The sequence below is a fragment of the Protopterus annectens genome, chromosome 4.part0, assembly GCF_019279795.1.
Source record: "Protopterus annectens isolate FY-2018-M chromosome 4.part0, PAN1.0, whole genome shotgun sequence".
NCBI classification, from domain to species: domain Eukaryota; kingdom Metazoa; phylum Chordata; order Ceratodontiformes; family Protopteridae; genus Protopterus; species Protopterus annectens.
Window position 1 is genome coordinate 861,786,863 of NC_056733.1, and position 15,461 is coordinate 861,802,323.

Below are 15,461 nucleotides of genomic sequence, written 5' to 3' on the forward strand. Positions count from 1 at the left end.
AAGCTGTTAGGGATGTCATTCTGGAGGCCAGAAGACCTAGCACCAGGAAAGCATACTCAGATAAATGGAAGAAATTCTGTGCCTGGAACCAGGTTCACAGCCTTGACCCTCTTGTCCCAAACATTCTTCAGATACTGCAATACTTAACTGAGATGCTGGACAAGGGCCTCTTTTTTTTCAACCATCAAGATCCATGCCTTAGCTATCTCTGCTCATTACAATATGGATCTACTATTTTTTTCTAATCCTTTGCTCAAACAATACCTCAGAGGGGCAAAAACATAAGACTGCCCCGTAGAGCACCTACACCAACTTGGGACCTCAACTTTGTTTTGAAAAAATTAACTCTACCTCCTTTTGAGCCAGCTAACACAGCAGAAGTAAAATACATCTCTTGGAAAACTGCTCTGCTACTGGCAATTACATCAGCACGAAGAGTTTCAGAATTACAGGTACTAATGTCAGTGGAACCTTTCCTCATCTTCCACCAGGACAGGGTGTCTTTAAGAACTAACCCTACGTTTATGCCAAAGGTGGTATCAAGTGTGGCTCTGAACCAAACTATTCACTTACCAACTTTTTATCCAAAACCACAGAACAAAGGGGAGAAATTGCTACATTCTTTGGACATTCACAGACAGTTACGCTTCTACTTGGACAAAACCAAAGCTTTCAGAAAATCTGAGCAATTATTGGTAGCATACGCTGCAGGAGCACAGGGAAAAGCCATTTCAAAGCAGACTATTTCAAAATGGATAGGACACTGTGTACGTTTCTGCTATACCCACCATGGGAAACCTGTACCTAGCAGCATTAGATCTCACTCCACCAGGGCAACAGCCATTTCAACTGCCTACCTCAGAGGAGTACCTACCAAAGATATTTTGGAAGCAGCAACATGGAGTTCTGTGCATACCTTCACCAAACATTACCATTTGCCTTTATACTCCACATCCAGAGCTGGCTTCGCCACTTCTGTACTGCAGGGCCTTATAGCCACCCCTAATGCCTTATAGATCCAGCCTCCCTACTTCAGCTTTGGGATTCCACCCAAGTGTAATGACTGCAGCAGTGTAACACGATGAACATAGTACAGTTTTGTACCTACCATAAATGTAGATGTTATAGTGTTGACACTGCTGCAGTCCAGCTTCCCCTCTTACTTTCTGGTACTTACCTAGGATATCTACCCTTTTTACCTATGGGGAGTAACCTAAAAATGGTTGTTTGCTTTTCTTTTGTATTGTTTACTAGCAATTTGAATTGCCTACCTATTTGGAGGCACCTGACATCTGGGACAAGAAAAACTGAAGAAAATGGCGTCGGCTGCATCTTATATACCCATGTCGCACTGACGTCAGGGAGGAGGTGACAGCAACAGACACCGGACCAAGACTTGGAACTCTGGCCGACTACGGGACCGCCTGACGGCAGGATAACCCAAGTGTAATGACTGCAGCAGTGTCAACACTCGAACATCTACATTTATGGTAGATACAAAACTGTACTTTCAGGCCCCTATGCCTAAAAAACAAATGATCAAAATGGCTGAGGATTTAATTACCTTGATCAGGGGTTCTTAACCCCCTCCTGCTAAGAGTTCTAGGAAAGGCACTGATTATGAATCTTGAGATCAGGTTTCCATTTCTTCTGATTCCTCTTCTGATCAGTAATTTTCAATTCCCCCTTATGAGGACTCTGCAGAGGAATCCATCCCTTCTGCTTCTCCTCCTGAGGAGTTTTCATTTGGAGAAACTTTATATACCTTAAGGGAACATTTTCTTTGGGAGAGTCAGGATTTTTCAGAATCCAAAAAGAGGCTTAGGGATTTTCTTCTTCTTTCTCAGCATAGGCCTTTGGCTATATCTTCTGTTTTAGACATTGTTGATGATGTTTTCTCAGAACCCAGCTCCTAGTAAGCCAGACAGATATTACAGTGTTCCTGACTCCCACAAGTTTATTTTCAAAAATACTTAAACAGAAAATGATGTTGATTTCTGATTGTGTGGAAAATAGGATTTATTGCATTCAGCTGAACAAAAAGTTGGAAAGCATACTTTGCAATGTGGTTTTGATTCCTTGGAGGCCTATTGCAGGGCCGCCGTAACTGGATATGTGATAAGAAGGCATGCTTGGCTCAAGGAGCAAAATCTGCCTGATCATATTAAAGCTAAATTGTTGGATGCTCCTTTACAACAGGACAGTCTGTTTGGTAATAAGACAGAAGATGTTTTGAAAAAAATGGAAGACAAAGCTAAATCTATGCAAACTGTAAAAGATTTCTTGCAAGTGCAGCCACCCAGGTTCAGTAGACACTGGTCTGCTAAGAACTGGTACTTACAGTACCCAACAGAGCCGCTCAGGGCAAACCCAGACACTCCAAAGGTTTCAGTCACAAGGAACTTACAGAAGAAAACAATGGGGTGCCTCCACCTCCAAATCTGGAAGTAGCAAAGCACCCCCCTATGGTAAACAGTCTCAATGACTTTCCAAGCACTTATCTTTTGGCAGCCCCTTTGGGGGGGAAACTAGCACTTCATGCTCAAAATTGGTATTTAATTACACAGGACAAGTGGGTCTTAAATATAGTATCACAGGGATACAGATTTCATTTCCACACATTGCCAATTCCAGATGGATGGCCAGATCTGCCTCCAAATCAGTGGGCAGAGGCCCAGAAACAAGTCATGTCCCTCATGGATATGGGGGGCTATTCAACCAGTACCAGAAAAAGAAAAAGGACAAGGTTTTTATTCAAGACTTTTCCTTGTACACAGAAAAGACAAATCATGGTGTCCAATTCTGGACTTATCCATTCTAAATACTTTCCTGGACATTACAAATTTCAAGATGCTGGCTCTGCAACAGTTACTGCCTATGCTAGGCAAGGATGCCTGGTTGGTAACTCTAGGCTTAAAATAGGCTTTCCTGCATATCCCAATCAGGGAATCCTGCAGAAGATTTCTCCACTTCAAAGCAGGCTATTTGCATTACCAGATGTCCTTCAAGGATGCATCTGCAGTCCTAACATATGGGTTGTCCTGCCTCAGGCAGCCCTTCGGTCGGCCGGATTCCAAAGTCTGGGTCTGGCCTCGGCTGATGTCGCACTTCACCCGACACCATTTTCCTCAGTCTTTCTTGCCGCGCGGTGCCCGAAGCAGAAGCTGTTGGCAAGTGCCGGTCGGTCAGATCCAGAGATTTCTACTACCGAAGACTTCTAAAAAAGCTAAGTACCCCGTTGGGGACTCTTTCTAGCCTCAGCCGATGTCAGACAAAGCATGCCTCCGATAACCGAGGCCTCACAGAGCATGGCTGAATCTGCTACTGAAATTACTGCTACAGAAGCAGGCACCCAGGATTTGTCAGACACTGTTCCTTTAGACATTTCTACCCCTGCACGTGGGGCTGCTAGACCCCCTGCTTCTATGTCTATCAAGGCCTTTTCCAGGGCTAAAGCTGCTAAATCTTCTAAGGCCTTACCTACAAAAGCTCCCTCACACATGCCTACCTCTAGTTCCCAGATACTCAGCCTGGCTGAGGATCTTATTTCTTTGATCAGGGGATCCCAACCTCACCCAGACAGGGCCTCTCAACCTAGTCCAGATAAAAGGCCTAGGACTGAACCCCCTGAACCTGTCTCTACAGACTATTCCTCGGATGACTCAGATATTTCAGACCATCAGGAAGGCCCATATTCTCCTTATGAGGATTCTGATGCAGAAGAATCCATTCCTTCTGCTTCTCCTCCTGAAGAATTTTCTTTTGGGGAAACCCTACACTCTATGAGGGAACACTTCCAATGGCAGGGCCAGGATTTTTCAGATTCAAGGAAAAGGCTAAGGACTTTTTTACACTTACCACAGCATAGGCCTTTAGCCATTCCTCCAGTACTATCAGTTGTAGATGATGCATATAATGATGCCAGTACTGCCCCTGATTCTCTTCCTCTGGCCCCTGCCAAGCCTGACAGATATTACAGGGTCCCGGACACACACTACCACTTGTATAAGGCTCATGTTGCAGACCCAGAAACCATTTTACAGGGCCCTAAAGGTGTGGCAGCTGCCTCTGCCAAAACCCTCTTCCCTCTGAAAGGGAATCTAGAGCATTAGAGAGATGGGGTAAAAAGGTTTATACATCTGCTACTCTTTCGGCCAGGGCCTTAAACTGTCACTTTCACATGATTCAGTACCAGGAATTTTTGTTAGACCAGCTAAATAAAAAACTGTCCTCTCCTGAACCTATAGACCGCAAGTCCCTTCAGGATTTGGTACATAACTCTCAGCAGGTCAGTAATCATTTCTTAAAATGTGGCTATGATGCACTGGACGCTTCCTTTAGGTCAGCTATGACTGGAGCAGTGATTCGAAGGCATGCCTGGTTAAAAGAGCAATCCTTACCAGACCATGTTAAGTCAAAACTCCTAGATGCTCCTATGGAGAAACAAAGTCTGTTTGGCTCCCCTGCACAGGAAGTTCTAAAGAAAGTGGAAGAAAAAGCAAAATCTGTCCAAACAGTCAAGGATTTCTTACAGGTCCAACCTCCGAGGTTTAGCAGAAATTGGCCTTCGAAGAATTGGTCCTTTCCAGACACCTCCAGAGCACAGAGAGGCAGAAATAGACGCAGAAGTCAATCTAGGGGTGCCTACAGAGGACATCAGTGGCAACCTGCCAACCAGAGAAGTGCTGCCACAGCTGCAACTACAACCACTTCCACAGGACAGACACAATGACTTGGCTCTGGTTCCGCCTACCAGGGAACAACTGGAAGCACCCTTGGGCGGAAAGCTAGCCTTATTTTCAAACAACTGGCATTGCATTACCGGAGACAAATGGACTTTACAAACAATAGACAAGGGCTACAGGTTTCACTTCCACACTCTACCAAAAAAGAGAGGAATGCCAAACCTTCCACCAAGCCAAAAAAACAGAGGCTCAAAAACAAATCAACAACTTACTAAGGATGAGAGCTATAGAAAAGGTACCACCTATGGAGCAAGGTCAAGGATTTTACTCCAGACTATTCCTTGTACCAAGAAAAGAAAATCAATGGAGACCTGTTCTCGACTTGTCCGCACTGAACACATACCTCATTGTTCCAAAATTCAAAATGCTGACCCTCCAGCAACTTCTTCCCATGCTGGGCAAGGAGTCTTGGCTGGTGACTCTAGATCTCAAGGAGGCATACCTGCACGTCCCTATACGACCAGATTGCAGAAGATGCCTCAGATTTCTTGCAGGATCAGAGCATTATCAATTCTCAGCATTGCCCTTTGGCTTATCTACTGTGCCCAGAGTATTCACAAAATGCCTGGCATCAGTAATTGCTTATTGCAGGCTTCAGGGAATTCAAATTTACCCATACCTGGACGACTGCCTAATACAAGCGGACAACAAGACAAAATTAACAAAAGATTTGGCAAATGTCATACAACTGTTGCAAGCCTTGGGATACACAGTCAACATTCAAAAGTCAAGGCTAGTGCCATCCCAAAGGATCACATTTTTGGGTGCAGAACTGGATACAACAACTCAGATGGCTTTTCTCACAGAAGAAAAACAAAAGCAACTACCAGTCTATTTCATGACATTAACAACACAAACTCAGCTTACTGCAAGGAAAGTCCTGCAAGCCCTGGGTTACATGGCATCCTGCATAATATTGATCCCGCATGCCAGGCTGCATATGAGAAAGTTGCAATGGTACCTAAGGAATGTATGGTCTCAACACAAGCACAGTCTAGAAGCCCAGATTCCAATAATTCCATGCCTGAAAAAAGAATTCCTGTGGTGGGCTCAGGCCTGTCAGATGAACAGAGGATTGCCTTTCCACAAACCACATCCATGTCAGACCATCACCACGGACGCCTCAGACCTAGGCTGGGGGGGCACACATGGAGGACAAGTGTATACAAGGCCTATCGACCCAAGACCAGCTGAATCTACACATAAATCTAAAGGAGATGCTGGCAGTGAAACATGCAATCCAGGCATTCAGACCATTCCTCCAACAAGGTCACCTGCTGATAAGGACGGACAATACCACAGTCATGTGGCACATCAACAAACAAGGAGGTACACACTCATATCCTCTATGCCGGATGGCAATGGATCTGTGGAATTTGGCCCTGAATTTCAACATTCAACTACAGGCCACATTTGTACCAGGAAAAGAAAATTCACTAGCAGACACCTTAAGCAGAACTACCACGGATGCTCACAAATGGATGCTGCATCCAGATATCTTCAAAACCATAACAAAGAAATGGGGAATGCCAGAGATAGACCTGTTCGCCTCCCCACACAACCACCAATTGAAGAAATTCTGCTCAAGAGCATACCACCCACTTGCCTGGAGGGTGGACTCCCTTTCCTTCAGCTGGAAAAACCTGACAGCATATGCATTTCCACCTCTTCCTTTGATGTACAAAGTTCTACTGAAGATCAGAGAGGAACAGCCAAAGGTAATCCTGATAGCTCCAGACTGGCCAAGGCAACATTGGTAACCGCTACTGAGAAGCATGTCTCGGACACACTCATGGCCTCTACCTCTATGTCACTTACTTTTAACACAGACCAATTACAAGACCCTGCATCCAAACTTGAAAACTCCGCAGCTAGCTGCTTGGAATATTGCATAAAACAAAATAAACCAGATTTATCTCAGAGGGTTAAGGACATTATCCTGGAGGCACGCAGACCCTCCACAAGGAAAAACTTATTCAGCCAAATGGAAAAGATACCTCATTTGGAGTGCAGCAAAGGGAGAAAATGTTTCATTGGCAAGCATAGCACACATCCTGGAGTACTTAGCAGAACTGTTCCACAATGGCCTGTCCTACTTCTCCATTAAGATTCATGCATCAGCAATTTCAGCAGAGTACAACATGGATCCTCCTGTCTTCTCTCATCCTCTACTCAGGCAGTTCTTGAGAGGAATCAAAAATGTAAAGCCTCCAAGGAAAAACCACCTTTACCTACATGGGATCTCAACTTTGTGCTGGAAAAATTAACACTTCCCCCTTTTGAACCAGCAGCAACAGCAGACTTACAGTTCTTATCTTGGAAAACTGCTTTCCTGCTAGCAATCACCTCAGCAAGAAGGGTATCTGAGTTACAGGCTTTAATGGCAGTACAGCCTTTCCTTATCTTCCATCAGGATAGAGTGTCTCTGAGAACTAATCCTACTTTTATGCCAAAAGTGGTCTCCAGGGTATCATTGAACCAAGCGATTCATTTACCTACATTTTTCCCCAACCCACAGAACAGGGGGGAAAGACTACTACATACCTTGGATGTGCACAGACAATTGCGCTACTATCTGGACAGAACCAAGACCAACAGAAAAACTGACCAGCTTTCTGGTAGCATATGCAACAGGAGTGCAAGGAAAAGCAATTTCAAAACAGACAATCTCAAAATGGATAGGAAATTGCATTAGATTTTGCTACTCTTTTCATGGAAAGACAACTCCTGAAAATATCAGGCCTGACTTCACAAGAGCTACAGCCACCACTACAGCTTTCCTACGAGGAGTGGCTACCAAAGACATTTTAGAAGCTGCTACTTGGAGCTCCGTGCATACATTTGCCAAGCATTATAATCTGCCTCTATACTCCAGATCCCGAGCAGGTTTTGCAACTGACCCAGACTTTGGAATCCGGCCGACCGAAGGGCTGCCTGAGGCAGGACAACCCATATGTTAGGACTGCAGATGCATACCTATCGGACATCTACATTTATGGTAGGTACAAAACTGTGCTTTCTCTGCACTGCCCTTTGGCTTATCTACTGCTCCCAGGGTGTTCACAAAGTGCCTGGCACCAGTGATTGCATTTTGCAGACAAAGAAACATTCAAATTTATCCTTATCTGGAGGATTGTCTAATTCAGGCAGAAAACAAGGACACTCTTCTACAACATCTGGTGTTTGTAAAAAGGCTTTTAACATGCCTAGGGTATACCATAAATGAAAAGAAATCACAAGTGGTACCCTCTCAAATAATTACATTCCTGGGTGCAAGCTTGAATACAACTGCCCAGATGGCTTACCTCATGCCAGACAAACAAATTAAATTGATAACATACTTTAAACAAGTGGCAACAAAACCCCAGCTATCTGCAAGACAAATTCTGCAGGCTTTGGGGTTCATGGCATTCTGCATTCTACTAATTCCATATGCAAGACTGCATATGAGGAAACTTCAGTGGTACCTAAAAAGCTTATGGAGCCAACATTGTCACAGCCTGGAAAAAATGATTCCTCTCATTCCTTGCCTGCAACAGGAGTTCCTATGGTTGGCAGAGGCCTGTCACCAAAACAAGGATCTGTCATTCATTCTACCCCCTGCCACCCAAACCCTGACTACAGACGCATCAGACTATGCTGGGGGGCCCACCTGGCAGGGAGATGCATTCAGGGTGAATGGAGCCCAAATCAAATGCACCTACATATTAACCAGAAAGAAATGCTAGCTGTACAGAATGCTCTGACAGCCTTCAAGGACTTCCTTCATCCAGGACAACTACTGATAAAGACTGACAACACCACAGTTATGATGTACATAAACAAGCAGGGGGGGGTACTCACTCCTACCCTCTTTGAAGACTAGCCATGGCCTTGTGGAACACAGCCTGGACTTAACAAATACATCTACAAGCTCAATTCCTGCCAGGAAAGCAAAATACTGTGGCAGACGAACTAAGCAGAAATCGTATGGACCCACACGAATGGAAACTGGATCCACAAATTTTCAGCATGTTGACATGAAATGGAGGAGCCCAGACATAGATCTTTTTGCCTCTCCCCAAAAGTATCAATTAGACAAATTCTGCACAAGAATTCATCACAAAAAAGCTTGGAAAGTGGATGCTCTATCCTTCAGCTGGAAAAACCTATCAGTCTATGCCTTTCCCCCTCTGCCTCTGCTCTCCAAGGTTTTACTAAAAGTCAGACAGGAAAAAACAAAAATGATTCTGATTGCTCCAGACTGGCCTCGCCGACACTGGTACCCGCTTCTAAGGAATATGTCATATCTTCCTCCATGGTACCTTCCTCAGACACCTCATCTATTGTCTCTGCAGAACTATCAAATTCTGCACACTCAGCTCCAAACTCTGAATCTTGATGGATGTCATTTTGGAGGCTAGAAGGCCTAGTACTAGAAAATATTATGCTGATAAATGGAAGAGATTATGTGCTTGGGACCAAGCACAAGGAATAAACACAGCAATGTCCAATATTCCTCAGATTCTGCAATATTTAACTGAGATGCTTCACAAGGGCCTATCTTTTTCTTCTGTGAAAATCCATGCCTCTGCCATCTCGGCTCATTGTAACACAGAGCCTCCTCTCTCTTCTCATCCCCTGCTAAAGCAGTACCTCAGAGGGACCAAACATTTGAGACCTCCCAGGAGAGCACCAACTCCTGCATTGGACCTCAATTTTGTGCTGGAAAAACTCACCCTACCTCCTTTTGAACCAGCTGCTACTGCAGACATAAAATTTCTTTCTTGGAAAACAGCCTTTCTTTTACCAGTCACTTCAGCTAGAAGGATTTCAGAACTACAGGCTCTCATGGCAGTGGAGCCTTTCATTATCTTTTATCCAGACTGGGTGGCCCTCAGGACCAATCCATCCTTTATGCCTAAGGTGGTATCCAGTGTGGCTCTTAACCAGACCATTCATCTGCCAACTTTTTTCCCAAATCCGCAGAGCAAGGGGGAGCGGATTCTGCATTCATTGGATGTACACAGACAACTAAGATTCTACTTTAACAGGACAAAATCTCTAAGAAAGTCTGAGCAACTACTGGTGGCATTTGCTGCAGGGGCAGAGGGGAAGGCTGTTTCAAAGCAGACTATTTCAAAATGGATAAGCCATTGTATTGGTTTCTGCTACATGCACCATGGTAATCCTGTCCCCAAGGGGATCAGATCCCATTCCAGCAGGGCTGCATCTACTTCTGCAGCTTTTCTCAAAGGGGTTCCTGCCAGAGACATTCTAGAAGCTGGCTTCTCCACTGCAGTACTGTAGGGCCTTATAGCCACCCCTAATGCCTTATAGAACCAGCCACCCAACCTCAGCTTTGGGGTTCTACCCAAGTGTAATGACTGTAGCAGTGTAACACGATGAACATAGTACAGTTTTGTACCTACCATAAATGTAGATGTTAGAGTGTAAACACTGCTGCAGTCCAGGTTACCCTCCCTCCTTCCCCTCTTACTTGCTGGTACGTACCTATGTCTTCTACCCTTACTACCTATGGGGAGTATTTGCTGGTAGCTGAAAGTTGTTTGTTTGTATTATGTATGTTTTATTAACAATTTGAATTAACTACCTATTTGGGGGCACCTGACATCTGGGGCAAGAAAAACTGAAGCAAATGGCGTCGGCTGCATCTTGTATACCCCTACTGCACTGACGTCAGGGAGGAGGCGACAGCAACCGATGCCGGACCAAGACTTTGGAACTCAGGCCGACTGGGAAACCGCCTGACGGCAGGATAACCCAAGTGTAATGACTGCAGCAGTGTATACACTCGAACATCTACATTTATGGTAGGTACAAAACTGTACTATACTGTTAATAGGAAGTGGCAGCTACAGTAGAGTGCCAGGCAAAGAATGAGAGGTCATATGGTCGATGAGGAGGGCTTAAGAAGTTAAGCCTGTGAAGAGTTAGACTGTAGTAGGTAAGTGTGTGCAACGTATATGTCAAAATGGAGATATGCACAGTATATATGTAAATAGCTGGGTGTTAAAAGTGATAAGTTGAAACTCCTATGTAGTTAATAGTAAACCGGTCTTTCAAAAATATAGTGACAGTCTTTGATGAGGACAGTGTATATAGCTAGAAAAGGTAGTTAAAGTGAACATTTATGGTAAAGAATTGGTGTCTGGGATATACTCTGTATGATGTTTGGTGGGCACTGGTTGCCTGAAATATACTTTTTTTCTATTGCAGTGTATAGAAGTAATGTTAGAATGTATAGTAAAGGCAGTCTAGTGTAAGGTCACCACTGCACCATGCATGAGGGTTGCACTTTATAGTAAGATCGCTAAGTTTATTTTTCATAGTAAACATTGTAAAAAAAAAAATGAAATGCAGCAGTCACCGTTTCACATTGAACTGTCAGTTTCACCTTTTCACCCCCCCCTTACTGTAGGGACTGTTAATATAAATGGCTCTGCTTTGTGGTGGGGAGGTATCGTTAAGGGAATACAGTCCTAAGATGCATGGTCGCAGGCTAAGACCAGTTTACATATAAATGTTCTGGAGATGAGGGTGATCCCCGTCACTCTGTAGGCATTTCAGAATTTCCTTCCCAATGTGTAACTGCCCATTTCTGCAGCATGGCAGTGGTTTGGTACATAAGCAAGCAAAGAGGAACTTATTTTTTTACTTTGGCAAGAGAGAGTAAAGCTATGGGAATGGATTGTGCCATCATTTGCTTTCTGACAGCCTGTCATCTTTCCTAAGAGGACAGCTCTATAGCAGAGAAGCTCAGTTGTTGCCAGTCAGTGACACAAATGGTCCTTTAGACAGTCAGTAATGCGGAATTTCTCCCATTGCTGGGGAAGCCTTGCTACAACCTCTGTGCATCCCCTGACTAGTGTCACATGCATTCATTGCTTTTCCCCTTCTTTGGGAGAGTGTCACACGAATGCTGTCCTCTAGAAGTGCCCCCAAAATTTATTTTACACATTTCCCCTTATCCCAATGTTTATCCAGAAAGCCAGACAGAACAGCTCCAGATGGTTCTAGTCTGGGTTCAGGTATAGTTTCCTCTGCTGTCTCATTTTTTTGGAAATGCCTCTACATCTGAACCCTAGAGCTCTGTTGATTCACTCATCCAGCAAGGCTTATCTGCACGTTCAAGTTCCTTTGTCAAACTGCATGGTTATTCCAGTTTCATTATTGACTATAGACATTTCATACCCATCCACAGTCATCCAGGAAATTAATTTTGCCCAGAGACTGCAATACAGGGAAAACACAAAAGGGCAAATGGACATGCTTTTCTGTCTGGACTGTTTCAAAAGGGTTTACAGTTTCTTTAGCTGCTATTTTAGATGATCTTTCTCAAATATTTGGCACAGGCCTGAGTTCTACTGAAGTACATCTTGCCACCATGTCCATCTTTCACCAGCATTCATGTTATGGGACACCTTGCAGCTATGTCCACTTTGACTCTGTTCCTCCGTGGAACTTGTATTTTTTGTTTGAAAAACTTTCTCCTTTCTAAAGCTCATTTGTGGTAACTGTCTTGGAAGACACCTTTTTGTGGTGGCCATTTCTGCTAGAAAATGTTTTGATGTATAGATCGTGGGTAGAACCTCCTTACCTTGATTTCAAATGGTGTGCCATTGTAAACTAAGAGAGCCATTGAAACAGTCCATTGTTTTGCCTGCATTTTATCCCCGACTGTTGTAACAGAAATTAATACCTTTTGCATTGCTGGACAATTGCTGGACAATGCTGCACAATCAGTAAGAAAAGGTTTACAGTTTTCTCTCATTTTATTTCAAAAAGTTATAATCTAGTGTTTCCATGGTCACTTTGTCTTGATGGATTTCTAACATTAACTTTTACTGTGCGAACCAAAACAAACCTTTGCTAACTGCGCCTGCAGCATATTCAGCTAGAGCTGACACCCCTGGTAGCCCTTTTCAGAAATGCATCTTTCAGTGGAACCCATGTAGTGGCTGTGCAGATGTCATTGAATTATTTCACAAGGAACAATAAGCTGGCTGTGCTATCAAGATTTTGATCTTTAGGGTATGTTTTCATAACTGCCACCCAAGAAGATAAGTTTGGTATGTGCTTCTTTTGATTGATGAGGGTGAATCTCTTAATCCTAAACGCAGAATGTATGTAGTTACTGTGACAGTTGATCTGGATGAGCAGGTCCATCCACATCTGCCTTTTGTACAATTTAGTTTGATGGGTTAATAGCTGTTAGCAGTAGCTGTTGTGCTTTGTGTTTGAGGGGTGCTCCTGAGATTTGTATAAGAAGCTAGAGCAAAGAGCATTGTGGATAAAGGAGAGAGAGGGGCTAGTAGCCTGAAAAGAGTTTAGATGCTGAGCTGACTGAAAGCATGCTGTTTGCAACCCACTGGTTAAGGGGAAAGGGTGTGTGCAGATGGCTCAGATTTTATTTATTTATTTAGTTAAACTATTAAACTAAAAAAGTTCTAGAGTTGTAAAGAAGATGACTGACCTACAAACCCGTGTTATTTGTGTTGTTTTCCACCAGAACTGTGACTTTGAGCCCCTCAGTGGTTGTGTAGATCCGTGCAGCAGTTGTTTCATCCTGTTAAGTGTGCCTTTTTCCAAGTAGCGGTGTCTTTCTTCCTGCCTCCTCTTACATCCCTGGTTGTTTTTTTTTTCTTTGTTAGTCTTGGGTTGTCTGACAAGGGAGGTAAAATAAGAGCCAACCGATGTATTGTAAGCAGATAGTGATTGTGCCTTTTGTTTACTCTGAACTCATTAAGACATATATTGCAAAATGTAAAGGGCTGAAGTTATCATGAAGCTTTGACTTCCAGAAGAGCTAGGGATTGAGAGATGTGAAAAGGCATGAGTTAACGGTGTTTAACAGAGAATGTGTGCTATCTTCATCATTCCAAGTATATGTTTGAATGGGCCTTTTTTGGTTTTGCAGTGGAGAGAGAACTGGAAAAGGCATTAAGGGATCAGAAGTTATATTGTATAGATGTGGAACATGGTGGTTCTTTTCTCCACCAGTGATGGTGTAAAAGAATGTTTTTTTACAGCACAAAGCGCCCTGTGATACAGGAGCAACTTTGCCAAAGATCTGCTCTTAAGGTGAATGCATACATTAATAGCTTTTATCATGGGTAATAAATCTGATGTGTTTTTACTTGGATTGAGTTCTGTCATCACCATACAGTGTTTAAGAGCGTGATAAGTGCACCAAGTATTAGTTGTCATTGAAGTGCTTTGAGTACTCAGTAGCCTAGACTTGCCTTGATGCCTTGCTCGGTAGTCTTCGTTTTTTCAGAAAGAATGAACTCAGCCGTTGTGAATGAGGACATTTGGTGTTGGCTAGCGGATGCATTGAAACAGACGGCGGACACTTTTCTAGCTTTGCTACAACTGGGTTGTAAAATAGATGTGGTCTGTCTGAACAAGTGATAGTCTCATCTTTATTTCATTTAGGTTTCTCTACTGCTTCCTACCTAAAGGTTCATGTAAAAACACACCATGGTGCTCCTGCTGCCCCGCTCCCTATGAGTCAGTTGCCAGTCCCGAATGGTGCAGCAGCAGTGTTCCAGAGCGACACGACGTGTATCATCAAAGGCAAGCAAGTCACAGCTTTGCAATCTCTGCTAGACTCTGCAATACTGCTGGCAGGGAGGGTAAAGGTTATTGAGTAGGATAAACTGTTTAAACATTTGTCTTTCTATTCCTGGACAAGTTTGAGGCATTTTCACCAGTTTGTAGTACAGTCATAAAAGCTACTTTTGTTGCTGTATTGGAAGATGAAAATTCATTTTGAATACAATTATAAAAATCCCAGAAATGCCTATGTCTGACTGGTTACAATATTGAGGCATGAAAATTAAGAAGCAGACTTGATTTTTCACTGTAGATGTTGACATTTCCCAGTAGATTACTTTCTGTTACTAGTATGTATACCATTTTGCTAAAAAGCTGGACTTTAGCGAGACCAACATAGGTTTTTATTACTTGGGAGTTTGGGTTTAGCAAATCATACCTTTTGATCTCTTAGAGCAAGAAATCTGGACAAATCCATAAAACTGGGACAAATACGCTAAAATAGGGACAATTTTTAAATATCACATGTACAAACTTAGAAAGTTGATAGAGTAACAGGTTTTACATTAGCATGAATTTTCTGGATGGTATGAAGTCTGAAACTCAAATGTCTGTCATTAGGTTTTAATTTCAATCTTAAATGTTTCGCCACTAATTTGCCAGAAAAACCACAATTTTATGAAAAATGGACTAAAAATATGAGGCAAAAATCTGGACATTCTGCTACCATCTGTACAATTCAGAGGTAATACTTAGCATACTAATTTTTTCACTATTTTAGTGTGAGGGCTTAGGCGGAACAGCTGTGTACACGACTCTAGTTTAGGAATAGACTTACAAAGTTGGGAACCCTCAAACCAAGATGTTTCTCAGATGCTGGAAAACTCCATTCTGGTATGATTAGGATGCAGTGCAACACATACATCAATTTTTGTACGTTGCAGAGAACCAATTGTTGATCTCCTGGTGATAGTGTAACGTGAATGCTATACTGTTACCAATGTTCTGTCTGTGAATTTGTGAACGCATTTTCTGTGTTAGTGGAAAAGGCTTTACAACCTTTGTAGTTATAGTCCTTTAACATCTACATTTTCCCACAATTTGTCATTACTGTCCTCAGCCACCTGGAGCACTTGGTTATCAAGTGTTGCAAAAGCT

At 43.1% G+C, this 15,461-nt stretch overlaps 1 protein-coding gene across 1 annotated transcript in view; it reads left to right on the forward strand.

The window, feature by feature from the left end:
• Positions 1-15,461, forward strand: part of LOC122800358 (POZ-, AT hook-, and zinc finger-containing protein 1-like) — a 483,087-nt gene that overhangs the window by 262,893 nt on the left and 204,733 nt on the right. Inside the window, exon 3 of the mRNA XM_044069808.1 lies at positions 14,184-14,324. Within this exon, the coding sequence (XP_043925743.1) occupies positions 14,184-14,324 (141 nt within the window). The remainder of the gene's footprint in view (positions 1-14,183; positions 14,325-15,461) is intronic.